We start from the raw sequence: 12,999 nt of genomic DNA on the forward strand, positions 1-12,999 counted from the left end.
TGTCAAAAGCAGTATGCTTCTCTTGGTATCCATTATCAACTCCAAAATAAGGCCACATCTCAGAAATACATTCTAAAAGAAAGTATAGCCAAGAGGGCCGGGGATTTAGCTCAGCGGTTCTGCCACCTGCCTCGCAAGCACAAGGTCCTGAGTTCGATCCCCGGTACCAAAAAAATAAAAGTTTAGCCAAGCATTGTGGTGCACACCTGTAATCCCAGCTCTTGGGAGGGAGAGGTAGGAAGATTGCTGTGAGTTCAAGGCCAGCCTGGGCTACATAGTGAGTTCAAGGCTGACCTACATAGTGAGACCTTGTCAGAAAGAAAGAAAGGAAGGAAGGAAGGAAGGGAAAGAGGGAGAGAGAAAAGGAGGAAGAAAGAATGAATGTATAGTCACTTTCTACTATAAAGATATAAAATATAATCTGATAAAAAGTCCTGGAAGGAAAGTAATGAGATGTTGTAATCACAATTAGAATAATTTTTGACAAAAATGCAAAGGCAACTTATTGGAGAAAAAAATTCTCTTTTAATCAAATGATGCTAGGACAATTGGCTATCCATGCTTAAAAAATACAGTCTGTCCCCCCAAATGCATACACACTTCAGAAAAAGAAAAACTTGTGTAAATATTTTAATACTAAATTCACTGAGACATCATGAGATTACTACAAGTTACCTTTGGCGTCTATAATTACAAGAGGTGCTCCAAGTGGTGGTCATTAGCTTCCAGATATTTATTAGTATGGCAAACTGCTGTTTGGGTATCCTTGGTCATTGAGATCGCTGCACATGCATTTTCAATTTCTTCTCTAAGGGCTGGCAGTGCAGTGGTTTTTCTGCAATATATGACATCCTCTAGGATCCCCCATATGAGTGTAACACCATCTGTTTGAAAACTATTTTTCTTTTCCAGAAGTGTGTATACTTTTTTTTGGTGGATCCTATGTATTTCTGAGATCCTTATTTCCCTCTACATATAAATGCAATACATAAACCCTGACTGTGTTCTACAGTGGAAAAAAAAAAAGTCGAAAAAAATTGGAGGATCCCAATGTGGTGGCACATGGCTATATTCCCAGCAGTTAAGGGCATCATGGGCTACATACCCAGTTCAAGGCCAGAATGGACTACACAGCAAGATCTTATCCCAAAAAAGAAAAAAGAATTGGGGAATTGAATATAGGATAGATAATAAAAGATATCATGAAATTTTTGGTAATGGTTTGTAATCCTATGTGAGTAATATCCTGAGGTAAACAGCTTTCAAGAATCTTAAACTTAGTATGCTTATTGTTGGTAATAACATATATATTAATCTTAATATATATAAGATATATAAGATATATTAATATAACATATATATTAATCTTTTTGGTTTTTTGATACTGGGGATTGAACTCGGGTCCTTGTGCCTGCAAGGCAGGCGGCGGAACCACTGAGCTAAATCCCCAGTCTACATATATATTAATCTTGAAATGTTCTTGTGTACAATACAGGTTACAGAAAATCAGTAAATAATTTGATATTCTTGGGTACAGGAGTTTTCACCAAAAGAGAAGGAAGATACATATATGGAATGAAAAAAGATCAGAAAAAACCTTGTGACAAGGGTGTTAATTGGTGAAACGTTTAGGAACATATGAATTGTACTCATATTTGTTTCCTGGCTCAATCCAAAAAGCCAAGACAAAATAGCACTCCTGTGGCAATGAGCATAATTAATGCCAAGGCCTTAACTCTAAACAATATTCCCTGGTAGAAACAGAAAGGTTCACTAAATAAATAACTTCTACAATAGAGGCAGGGAAAAGACACGATGAACCAGGAACATTGTATGATAGAAAAGGAAAGAATGTAGCCAAGGATGAAGCCATATCAGAAGGACCCAGGATGTAGTTTAAAGGCCAAATAGGGGCAATTTCAGAATCAAAAAGAATGACAAAACTGGATTATAAAACATTAAGTTAAAAAAATAATTCACGCCTGGTATGGTGGTGCACACATTATAATCCCAGCTATTCAGGAAGCTGAGGCAGGAGGATTACTAATTCAAGGCCAGCCTGGGCAACTTAGGAAGAGCTCTTCTCAAAATGTAAAAATAGGGCTGGGGATTTAGCTCAGTGGTTTTGCTGCCTGCTGCACAAGCCTAAGGACCCGAGTTCAATCCCCGGTACCACCAACCCCCCCGCCCCGCCCAAAAAAGTAAAAATAATAATTTTTAAAAAGGGCTGGAGATGTAGCTGAGCACTCCCAGGTTCACACCATAAATAAATAAATAGTCCATAGTGACACTCACTTAAAAAAAAATGGATGTAAGACAAGGAAAAGGTCTTCTACACAGAAGATTGACAGCTGTTCAATGTACTTTCAAGACAAAGAGGACTGGAGAGAAATCAAGGCTGGGAGATGGAAGAAAAATAATAAAATTCTCTACATATCTTTTGTTTCTTTTGTTTCTAAGGCAAGAATAAGTAAGGTCCCCATGGATCAAAAAATTCTGTGGAATATAGTTGAGTCTTGAGTTAGTTTGGATTTGGAATGTTTGAAGGCCCATGTATTAAAAGCTTGGCCTCCAGGGCCAAGGATTTAGCTCAGTGGTTCCAGCGCCTGCCTCACAAGCTCAAGGTCCCAAGTTTGATCCCCAGTACCAAAAAAAAAAAAAAAAGGCAGGGCCCTCATGACCTATTTAAAAAAAAAAAAAGCTTGGCCTCCAGCTTAGTATTATTGGGAGGTGGTGGAACCTTTAAGAAGTGAAGACCACTTTCAGTTTCTCACACCAGAGAAACTATGCGGTATTTACACGTGTGTCCTATTTATTTCACTTAAGAGTATCGCCTCAATGTGCATCCACTTAGCTATAAATGTCTCTAATTTCTCATTTTTTATGGCTGAGTAGTACTCCATTTTATAAAAAAACCACATTTTCTTTATCCAGTCTCCAGTTGATGGGCATTTGGGCTGTTTCCAAGTTTTAGCTATTACAAACTGTGCTGCTATTAACACGGGCGAGAAACTGAAACTGTAAATAAGGACTAAATGTATAATAGGTAATGTGAAATAGGAAGAGAAGGGGCAAAGGGGGAGGAAGTGGGAGGGCTAGGGGAAAGGATAGAAGGGAATGGGATTAATATGAGAAAATGGAAAACTAGGAACAAAATCTTTGTAAATAGGGAGGAATGGAGGGGTTGAAGGGAGGGCTGGGCAAGGGTGAAAAATAAGAACCAAGAGAGACTATGGAAAGGTGCAAATTTCCAATGATGAATGTCATTATATTGTATACCTAAAATGTACCAATGATTAGAATGAATAATCGATAATGTAAAATAGGAAGAAAAGGTCCAAAGGGGTAGGGGTAGTGGAAGGGGCAGGGGAAAGGAAAGAAGGGAAAGGAAAAATGATGAGAAATGGAAAAAATGGAAATAAAGTCTTTGTAAATAGGGAAGGGTGGAGGGCGTGAAGGGAGGGCTAGGAATGGGGAAAAAATAAGAACCAAGATGCATCATGTAAAGGTACAATTCCCAATGAGAAATGTAATTGTGTTGTATACCTACAATGTACCAATAAAAGAATTTAATACAAAAAAAAAAAAAAAAAAAAGAAGTGAAGACCAGTAGGAAGTCTTCAGGTCCCTGAGGGTATGCTCTTGAAGGAAATAATGTGATTCTCCCTCTTCCTTTCTCACTTTCCAGCTGCCATGAGATGAGTACTTTCCTCCACTACACTTCCCACTACGATGTGCTGGCTCACCACAGGCCCAAAAGCAATGAGACTAACTGACCATGGACTGAAACCTCCAATACCATAAGCCAAAACAATTTTCTTTTTTCTTTATAAGCTGATTATCTCAGGTATTTGTTACAGTAATGAGAAAGCCAACTAACAAGCCTGAACTGTCTTAACATTTCCCCATTGAAGAAGCCTCCAGGGCTGGGTGTGGTGGTGCACTCCTGTGATCCCTGCAACTTGGAAGACTTGTGAGGCAGGATGTCACAAATTCAAGGCCAGATAAGTACATTCTTTGGTGGAAGTAGACAATGGGCGACAGCAGAGGTTTTGCCAAAGAAATTTCTTACATCCAGGAACTGAATTCTGAAGAGTCCCTTGAAGTAATTGGGAGACTCACACTTGTACATCAATAGGTGAGCCATTACACACCTGCCCCACAAAAGGCAAGAGAACAACCAAGCTAAAGAAGGGCCACAACTCACAAAGAGGATCAAGGCCTTCCTAGGAGGACTGATGTTACTGCTACTGTTATGACAACACGTCTTCATCTCTGGAGGAATAGGAGGCCTATGTAAACTACTAACTCTCATAACATTTATCTAAAACATTTTGTACATTCTGCCATGGTATTAGTCTTTTGAACACTAAGGAAGATCACTCTTTCTGCTTTCTTTCATACATTTCCCTGAAACAATGGGTAAAAGAAAAGCTGAAGCAGGCTGGGCATGGTGGTATACATCTATACTTCCAGCTACTTGAGAGACTGAGGCAAAGGATAGCAAGTTCAAACCAGCTGGGGCAACTTAGTAAGACCCTGTCTCAAAATAAAATAAATAAAAAGGGCTAGGAATATAGCTCAGTGGTAGAGTGCTGCCCTGGGTTTGATCTCCAGTAGAGGCAGGAAAAGAGGGAAGGAAGCAGTAAAGGAAGGAGGGAAGAAGGGAAGGAGGGAGAAGAAAAGAAACTGAAGTAGAGGAAAGATTCCCAAAGTCACAAATAGAGCGGCAAATCCAGATCAAAAATAAGGACTCAGTTTCTTAAGTATTAAAAATAGTATACTGTTGGGCCGGAGATTTAGCTCAGTAGTTCTGCCGCCAGCCTTGCAAGCGCAAGGACCCGAGTACAATCCCCAGTACCAAAAAAAAAAAAGTATACTGTTAAATATTTAGAAAATTAAAGGCCACAATCCCTCTCTCTAAAGACAAATTTGGTACTATTTTGATGCTTCTTTTTGCAGTGAACTGTCCCATAATTGTACAGATTCATTTATACAAGTTTATTAGTTTGTTTGTGATAACCAAGTACTATAGACAGGTGGTTTAAATAAGAGAAATTTAATGCTACTTTTTCTTACTTAGTTTCATCAAAATTTCATTACTATTCAGAGCATTTTTTGCTTTTTTATTTCTTAAATTTTCACTTTTTGGTGCTGAGGATTAAGTCAGAGCCTTGTCATAAATACATCATTGAGCCACAACTCCAAATCCTAAAGCATATTTTTAAATAACGTGTAGTATTCAGTCTATCTGATAAGTATTTAGATAATTATCATTTACTGTTTAACTATAACATCATTTTAAAATTTTGCTACTTAAATACTTCTGTAATGAACATCTCTTACATAAACCTGTCTGCTGTAATTACTCAGGATAAATTTCCAGAAATTTAATCAGAGTCAACAGCAATTAATATTTTAAAGATTTTGGTACATATTGCCAAATTGCTTCTCAGAAAAATGTATTCATATATATGGACATCTATAGTAGACATTATAATGTCTACAATTTTTCTAATTAAAATGGGTATCACAGAAGACCAAAACAACAAAGATTGCCGGGGATTTAGCTCAGTGGTTTTGCCGCCTGCTGCACAAGCACAAGGACCCAAGTTCGATCCCTGGTACCAAAAAAAAAAAGCATTCTGAAGAAGACTTTGCTAATTAAAAACAGCAAAGATTTTTGGAGTGGGGTGGGTGTTAAAATTAAAGAGTCAAGGAAACATGAAATATATGGTTCTTGATTTGATCATGACATGGGGGAAAACAGATATAAACATTTTGGGGATAATTAGAGAACTCTCCATTATGGATTTTTTTGTTGCTGTTGTTTTGATTTTTGGGTTGGTTTTTTTTTTTTGAGACAAGGTCTCATTCTGTAGTTCAGGCTGGCCTTGAACTCACTATGCAGTCCAGGCTGACCTCAAACTTGTGGCAATCCTCCTGCCTCACTCTCCTGAGTTGTGGGATTATAGGCATGCACTACTACACTTATCTAAATGGAAGAATGATTGCTGATAACTTTTTTGTGGCACTAAGCATTGAATCTAGGGCCTTACACATGCTAGGCAAGTGCTCTACCACTGAGCTATACCTCTAGTCCTTGGGTGTTATTTTAAATAATATTATGTTTGTGGGACTGCATAACTCTGTAATCATAAAACTCCCCTAGCCCCAACTGTGATTGAATGTGAGTAAATAGATAAAGATGCTTGTTAATTCCAGGACACTAGATAAGATCTGTATCAGCCATAATTATTCAACTCTTTGTTCAACCCGACACTGCTATCTATAGAACAATCTACAAAACATCTGCTGACCATCAGTACACGTCAGACTAATTAACATACAAATGTAAGACCACTAACCTTTGTTCTCTCTTCTGTAAATTTCGCCTGTTAACTTCCCTGCAACCCCCTATAAAAAGAGCCTCGGACTCTGGGCTGATCGCCTCTCTAAGCTACTTTGCTTTGGGAGTGCCGTTTGGCCAGACTAAGGTCTATTTCACTTTCCAACTTGTCCGGTGTGTTCCTTCCCGGGTGTTCTTCGCTGCAGTCAGCTCCTCGGAGAGTTTGGTAAGGCCCTTGGTCTTACATTCTGGAGGCACTGCTGGGATCCCTGGGTGTGCTCCACTACAGTCAGCTCCTTGGAGCATTTGGTAAGGCCCCTGGTCTTACATTCTGGAGGCACCGCTGGGATGCCTGGGTGTGCTTCACTACAGTCAGCTCCTCGGAGCGTTTGGTAAGGACAGCGGTCTTACATGTTGATGTTTAATTTCTTAATTGAGATAATGGTATTTGGTTTATGTCAACTGTCCTACCTTTTGGGAATATAAGTTGGTATATTATGAAGTGTACAGCTTACATCCAAATGATTGAGAAAATACATGTTTGTTTATATAAAAACAGGCATATAAAGAATGACAAAAAATAAGAGGGAGGAACAAATGGGGCAAAATGTCAATAACTGAATCTAGTAAAAGAGCAGTGGGTGCTCACCAAACTGTTCGTCTAACTTTTCTACAGGTTTAAAAATTTCCAAAATAAAAATGGGTAAGAGACTAGGGAAAATACAAGAACAAACTATTCATAAAAAAATAATAAAGTAGGGGCCAGGGATTTACCTCAGTGGTTCCACTGCCTGCCTCGCAAGCCCAAGGACCCGAGTTTGATGCCCGGTACCAAAAAATATATAAATAAAATAATAATAATAATAATAATAAAGTAGCCAATAAACAAGTGAAAAATGTATGAGAATTAATAAACTTGGTGATTTTCTATAACATTTTATTTCTCCCTGGCCTCTTGACATTTGCTCTTTAATCCCATTAACTGCATTTCATCAAATGAATCCAGGAAGAAACAGTACATGAAATCTTAATCGTTCCATTTCACTTCTCAATAGTAGTCTTTGAAAAAAGGTTCAAAGAATTAAAAAGTCAAAATTAACTCATTACAATGAATTTAGAAAAGGACCTATAGAATTCAGATACTTTTGGCTCCTATGACCTAAAAACCAAAGAAAAAAACCCAAAAAAGGGCTGGGGATTTAGCTCAGTGGTTCTGCCACAAGTGCAAGGACCCAAGTTCGATTCCCAGTACCAAAAAAAAAACAAACCAAAAAAGTGGTAGTAATAAATCGTATGAGAAATAGGTTTTCTTAAAATAAAGAAAAAATATCAACCTCTGTCATTGGACTTGTATCAGAAAAATGTCCTGTAAAATGTACAGAATGGAAAGCAACCAATGGGTTTACAAATGATGAAGGTTTTCCTTCCCACAAACATACAAAGGAAACAGTAATAACATGGTGATACAAAACATGCACTACGGAGTCAGGTTGTCTGTGTTTGAATATTTATGTCACAACTCAATCTCTTTATACCTGTTTCCTCATCTGAAAAAAAGAGGACAAGAGTAAATATATCTTAGAGTTGTTTTAAAGATTAAACAAGTTAATGCATTTAAGCTCTTAGAATAGCATCTAACATACTGTCAGTTTAATATATGTTGCCTGCTATGGTTCTTAGTATTGCTTGTATTACTATGACAACTGCTACCACCATCAATTTCAACTGACCGTTAAAGGACTTTGGTATTTGATTCAGAAAAACTATAGCAACACAAAAGATGCACACATGTATGCATATACACACACCTCTCACAGGTTGAAAAACTCAAATAGAACAGATTTTAATTTGGTCTTTTACTATCTCCTCAATCTGTTTTCAAAGAAATTGAGAAGGTAGCAGTATACCAACAATGTATGGCTCATTTCTAGAAAGAATCTCTGTGATCTGAATAAATTAATCTCAGGAGAAATGATAGATTATCTCACTAGGTTACTGATTTATTAAACTTTATTGAGGTTTACTATGTAGTAGTTGTTGAACCAACTCCAGAAATACAAAATAGAAGAATGTCTACATCTTTGAAAACTTGGCAGTTTTGTTATTTGTTGCAGTGCTGTAGATCAAACCCAGAGCCTTGTGCATGCTAGGTAGTACATATGCACTCTACCACTGAGCTACATACCCAGCCCAAAAACTTTGTGTTTTTACATCAAATATACATAAGTTATAATGTGTGACAGGTTATATAATGGATGTACACAGAGGATTCATGGAAGCACAGAGGGGAAACTCAGAAGTTAAACTTGTAGGAAAGAGGAAATAGCAAGAAGAATTCCCAGAAATGGTAACATTTAAACTGAGCCTTAAACAATAACAGGTAAGTCAGGAATGGTGGCACATACCTGTAATCCCAGCACTCTGGGAGGCAAGTTCAGGTTCAGGCTGGGATTGGGCAATTTAGCAACAGTGGGAAAGCCCTGAATTCACCCCCTCAGTAACAGAATTTTTTTTTTTAAAAAAAAGAAAATAACAGGTAAACAGAGATAGAGGGAGTAAAATCAGACTTTTCTCAGTAGTAAAAGCTAGCAAATAGAGAAAAAAGATGAGAACTGCTACCCCACCAAAAGCATACAAAACCAAAAGTCCTCTTCCTGAAGTTAATGGATGAGCAGCCATTGGAGGCCTGTGCCTAGACAGCAGAACTTCTGGAATATCTTGTTTACAAGCAGTGTGTCTCTACCCGCCACAACTCAAAATAAGCTGCATTTGAAGAAAAGACAGAAAGTTGCAAATAAGACAGGTTCAGAGGCAAGTTTCTCACTTACAACACTGGGCAGCAGCAGTGGACAATGGCTTCCTCTGGCTTCTGTCTTGCATAGAATACTAGAAGCAGAAAGGAGGGGAAAAAAATTTGTAATAAGAGGCCCAAGTAAAGAGGAAAAAAATCTCAGCCACCTACAAAAAAGGTTTAGTGTTTGACTTGAGTTAAATTTGTAATTGAACTGGAACAGAACAATCCACTGCTATTTTCTCTATGTGATCCTAACATCAAGATTGCCAGTTATGGTGCTGGCTCAATGAGTCAGGCTAAAGCAGGACAACAGAAATGCTTTTCTGTCCCAGGGCTCCTGGGTACCTACCCAGCTCTGTCAGGCAGCTGTGGAAGGCTTAGTCTTAAAAGCCTTAGAGTATTTCACAGTTCTCTGAGCTTTTCTGTGGTTAATGTATAGATTTCCTCACTTAGATGATAGAACCGCTAACCTCTCTGAGGCTGTTTTCTCATCTTTCCTTTCAAATTCACGTGGGAAGGGAAACTGTTCAACTAAGTTTGTATACCTGATATTATTAGATATATCTAGTATCTATTATAGTTCCTTTCCCATTTACATTCCCCAACTCCAACCATGGCCACCACTATAAAAATGAATATAGGATAAAGCTGTAAGAAATGACCTATAAAGGGAACAAATTCAGTATAATTCTTGATTTGGAAAGCCAAAAGAGAGAGGGAGAGAGGGGGAGAGGGAGAGAGGGAGAGAGGGGGAGAGAGAGAGAGAGGCATTAACAAATTAACAGAGGTATAGAACTTGGAAGAACAGTCTGGGTCAGAGTCTGATAGAGGATTAGAAAGAAATAATTTGACCCAGCAACTTGCAAAGATCAGATTTGGAGTTCTCACCCTGACTTTGCCTCTCATTAACAAGCTCTAAGATTCTGAGAAAGTCAGAGCTTCTCTAAAACTTCCTATGACTGAGTCATTCATTTATTCAGTGAATATTGATTGAGCACCCACTATGTACAGTGTCTTGTCCTAGGTACTAGGGTAATAGAGTCTGGTCATGGTAAGGAGTATGAATTTTATTCTAGTGTATTGGGAAGCCATTTAGTGTTTTAAACATGAGAGGAATGTGACTTGATGATATGTATATATATATATATTTTTTTTCTTTATTATTATTTTTTTTTAACGGTACTAGGGATTGAACCCAGAGAGCACTTGGCTATATTCCCAGACATTTTTTATTCTTTTGAGCCTTGATAACTTTCTCAGGCTGGCCTCAAACTTCCAATCCTGTCTCAGACTTGAGAGTAGTAGCTGAGATTAGGGATTACAAGCATGTGCCACTACATGGGGCTTGAGATCAATCTGGCTGCTGTAGAGTTGAACCACAGGGAACAAGGGGAAAAACAAGCTGCAGCAAGTCAGACAAACCCTGATGGTGGTGTACATAAGGATGTTAATGGCAAAGAGCATTTCAAATGATTGGATCCAAAATGCAAAACACTTTTTGAATATACTTTCATGTTATATACTTTATAAGTAATATGATACAATTGTCATAATAATATTGCTATTACTTCGTCTAAAAATTTAACCAGTATAATAGCCTTAGTAAAACTGCCAATCATAAAAATACTAAAACCTCTTCAAGGATAAAATATTCCAAAGTGACAAAGGGATTTGGTTATAAATAATAACCATTTTAATGATGATTTTTACAGATAGTATATATACATTACAGTGAGGAAATATCAACAATTTAAGTAATAAACTAGAAAAATCCAGGCTTAAAAGATCAGAGTAGACACTTTCAGGAACTACATTTAATGAATCTGCTCCAGACCCAATTAATAATACCTAAGGAAAAATCTACAAAATCTATCTGTAATACCTGATAAAGATACTGTAAGAAAGGAAAATAGGCCAACCTCATCCATGAACATAGATACAAAAATTCTAATAGGTTACTAAGACAGTTCATCACACTATATAGGTATATAATATTTATATATTATATGAATGTGCATATACATATGTGCATATATACACATGTTGGCATAAAAATGCACATATAACCTGACTGGGCAAGATTTAAACACAAGGACAGTTAAGTATCTGTAAATCTACTCATGTAATTCACCACATTAAAGAGATTAAAGGAGAAAATCTGTTTTCTAATAGATGTAAAGGTTGTATAAAATCCGTTTCATTGCAAAAAATGCTTAGAAAATCAGAAATAAAATAAAATTTCTTTAATCTGATAGAGAACACCAAAATCAATGACAAATTTTAAAGTCATATTTTAAGCCTTATGAAGCATTCATAGATGTCCAATTCTGAATATTCTAAAAGCCACTGAATTGCACACTAAGCCACTGAATTACAAACTTTAAAAGAGTAAATTCCATTATATGTATAAATCATGTTTCAAAAAAGCTGTTTAAGGGCTGGGGATTTAGCTTAGTGGTAGAGTACTTGCCTGACACACACAATGCCCTGGGTTAATCCCCAGTACCATAAGGGGAAAAAAAATCTGGTAAAGAAAACAGAATGGTGCCAGCCATGACCCAGGCCTGTAATCTCAGCACTTGGGAGGCTGAGGCAAGAGGATCACCACAAGTTCAAGGCCAGTTAGGGCTACATAATGAGGTCAAGTCTTGCCTGACCTACATAGCAAGAACCTATCTCAAAAAGAAAAAGAGAGAGAGAAATAAAGGAAAGAAAAAAGAGTGGTATAAAATGAAAGATGTAAACTTAGTGAGTTCCATATCCTGACCTAGAATACAAACAGAAAGCAAAAATCTCACAGGGAGTTGGAAACAACAGAACCTTTTTTTTTGAGACAAGGTCTCACTTTGTAGTTCAGGCTGGGTTTGAACTCACTATGTAGCCCAGGCTGGCCTCAACCTTGGAGCAATATTCCTGCCTCAGTCTCCCTAGTACTTGGATTACAGGTGTGTGCCACCATGCCTGGCTCAGAACCATTACCATTAAAATTTGTAAAATTCTGCAATATTTATAGAAGTTATATCTGTTTGTTTATCATTTTAATTCCTTCAACTGATTCTGGATTGTGACAAAAAGCTTGTAAACTCAAAAATACAGTATGAAGTGTAATTACTATAAATACCAAATATATCATCAAAAATAAAATGATTTAAAATTGAATTTGTAATCAATGTCAGGACAAGTATAAAGAATTAAATTTCTCTTCAATAATTAGCTTTTTTTCTTTCTATATTAATCTATAAAAGGAAAAGCTTTTTTTTTTTTATGGTACCAGGGCTCAAACTCGGGTCCTTGCACTTGTGGGGCAGGCGGCGGAACCACTGAGCTAAATCCCTGGCCCAGGAAAAACTATTCTATGAGCCAGTGGTAGTGCAAGCCTGTAATCCCAGCACTCAGGAGGATGAGGCAGAACGTTAGTTCAAGGCCAGCCTGGGATAAATAGTGAGTTAAAAGTCTATGACAGTTAATTGTGGTATCATGGGTTGAGGATTTAGCTCAGTGGTTCTGCCACCTGCCTGGCAAGCGCAAGGTCCTGAGTTCGATCCCTGGTACCAAAAAAAACAAATTGTGGTGTCAACTTGAATAAGAAATGCCTAGCAGATTAGGTAAGCACAGTGCTGGGTGTGTCTGAATGACTGACTCTGTGAAGAGGGAAGACCTACCCCTGCATGTGGGTAGCACCAACCAAGAGGCTTGTAGCCCAGATGGAATAAAAAAGGAAAGGAAAAGGAAGTCTAGCTTTTGCTTCTTTGGAAGAGCTCAAGTCTTCGCCCTCACCCTTGGATGTCCCTCTCCAGGTTTCCAGCACACTCTTCAGCCCAAAAATGCAAATCTTTTTGGTTTTCTGACACAGACT

At 37.7% G+C, this 12,999-nt stretch overlaps 1 protein-coding gene across 11 annotated transcripts in view; it reads right to left on the minus strand.

Annotated features, from left to right (window-relative positions):
- The window catches only part of Unc13b (unc-13 homolog B), a 202,965-nt gene that overhangs the window by 137,347 nt on the left and 52,619 nt on the right, over window positions 1-12,999 (minus strand). For all 11 annotated transcript variants that reach the window (XM_087184287.1, XM_013068946.3, XM_087184288.1 and 8 more), the window contains one exon: window positions 9,178-9,235. In XM_087184287.1, coding sequence (XP_087040413.1) covers window positions 9,178-9,235 — 58 coding nt within the window. The remainder of the gene's footprint in view (window positions 1-9,177; window positions 9,236-12,999) is intronic.

This window comes from Heterocephalus glaber, unplaced genomic scaffold, assembly GCF_053883595.1.
Source record: "Heterocephalus glaber isolate CG9 unplaced genomic scaffold, H.glaber_assembly_v1.0 deba00001481, whole genome shotgun sequence".
Taxonomy (NCBI): Eukaryota; Metazoa; Chordata; class Mammalia; order Rodentia; family Bathyergidae; genus Heterocephalus; species Heterocephalus glaber.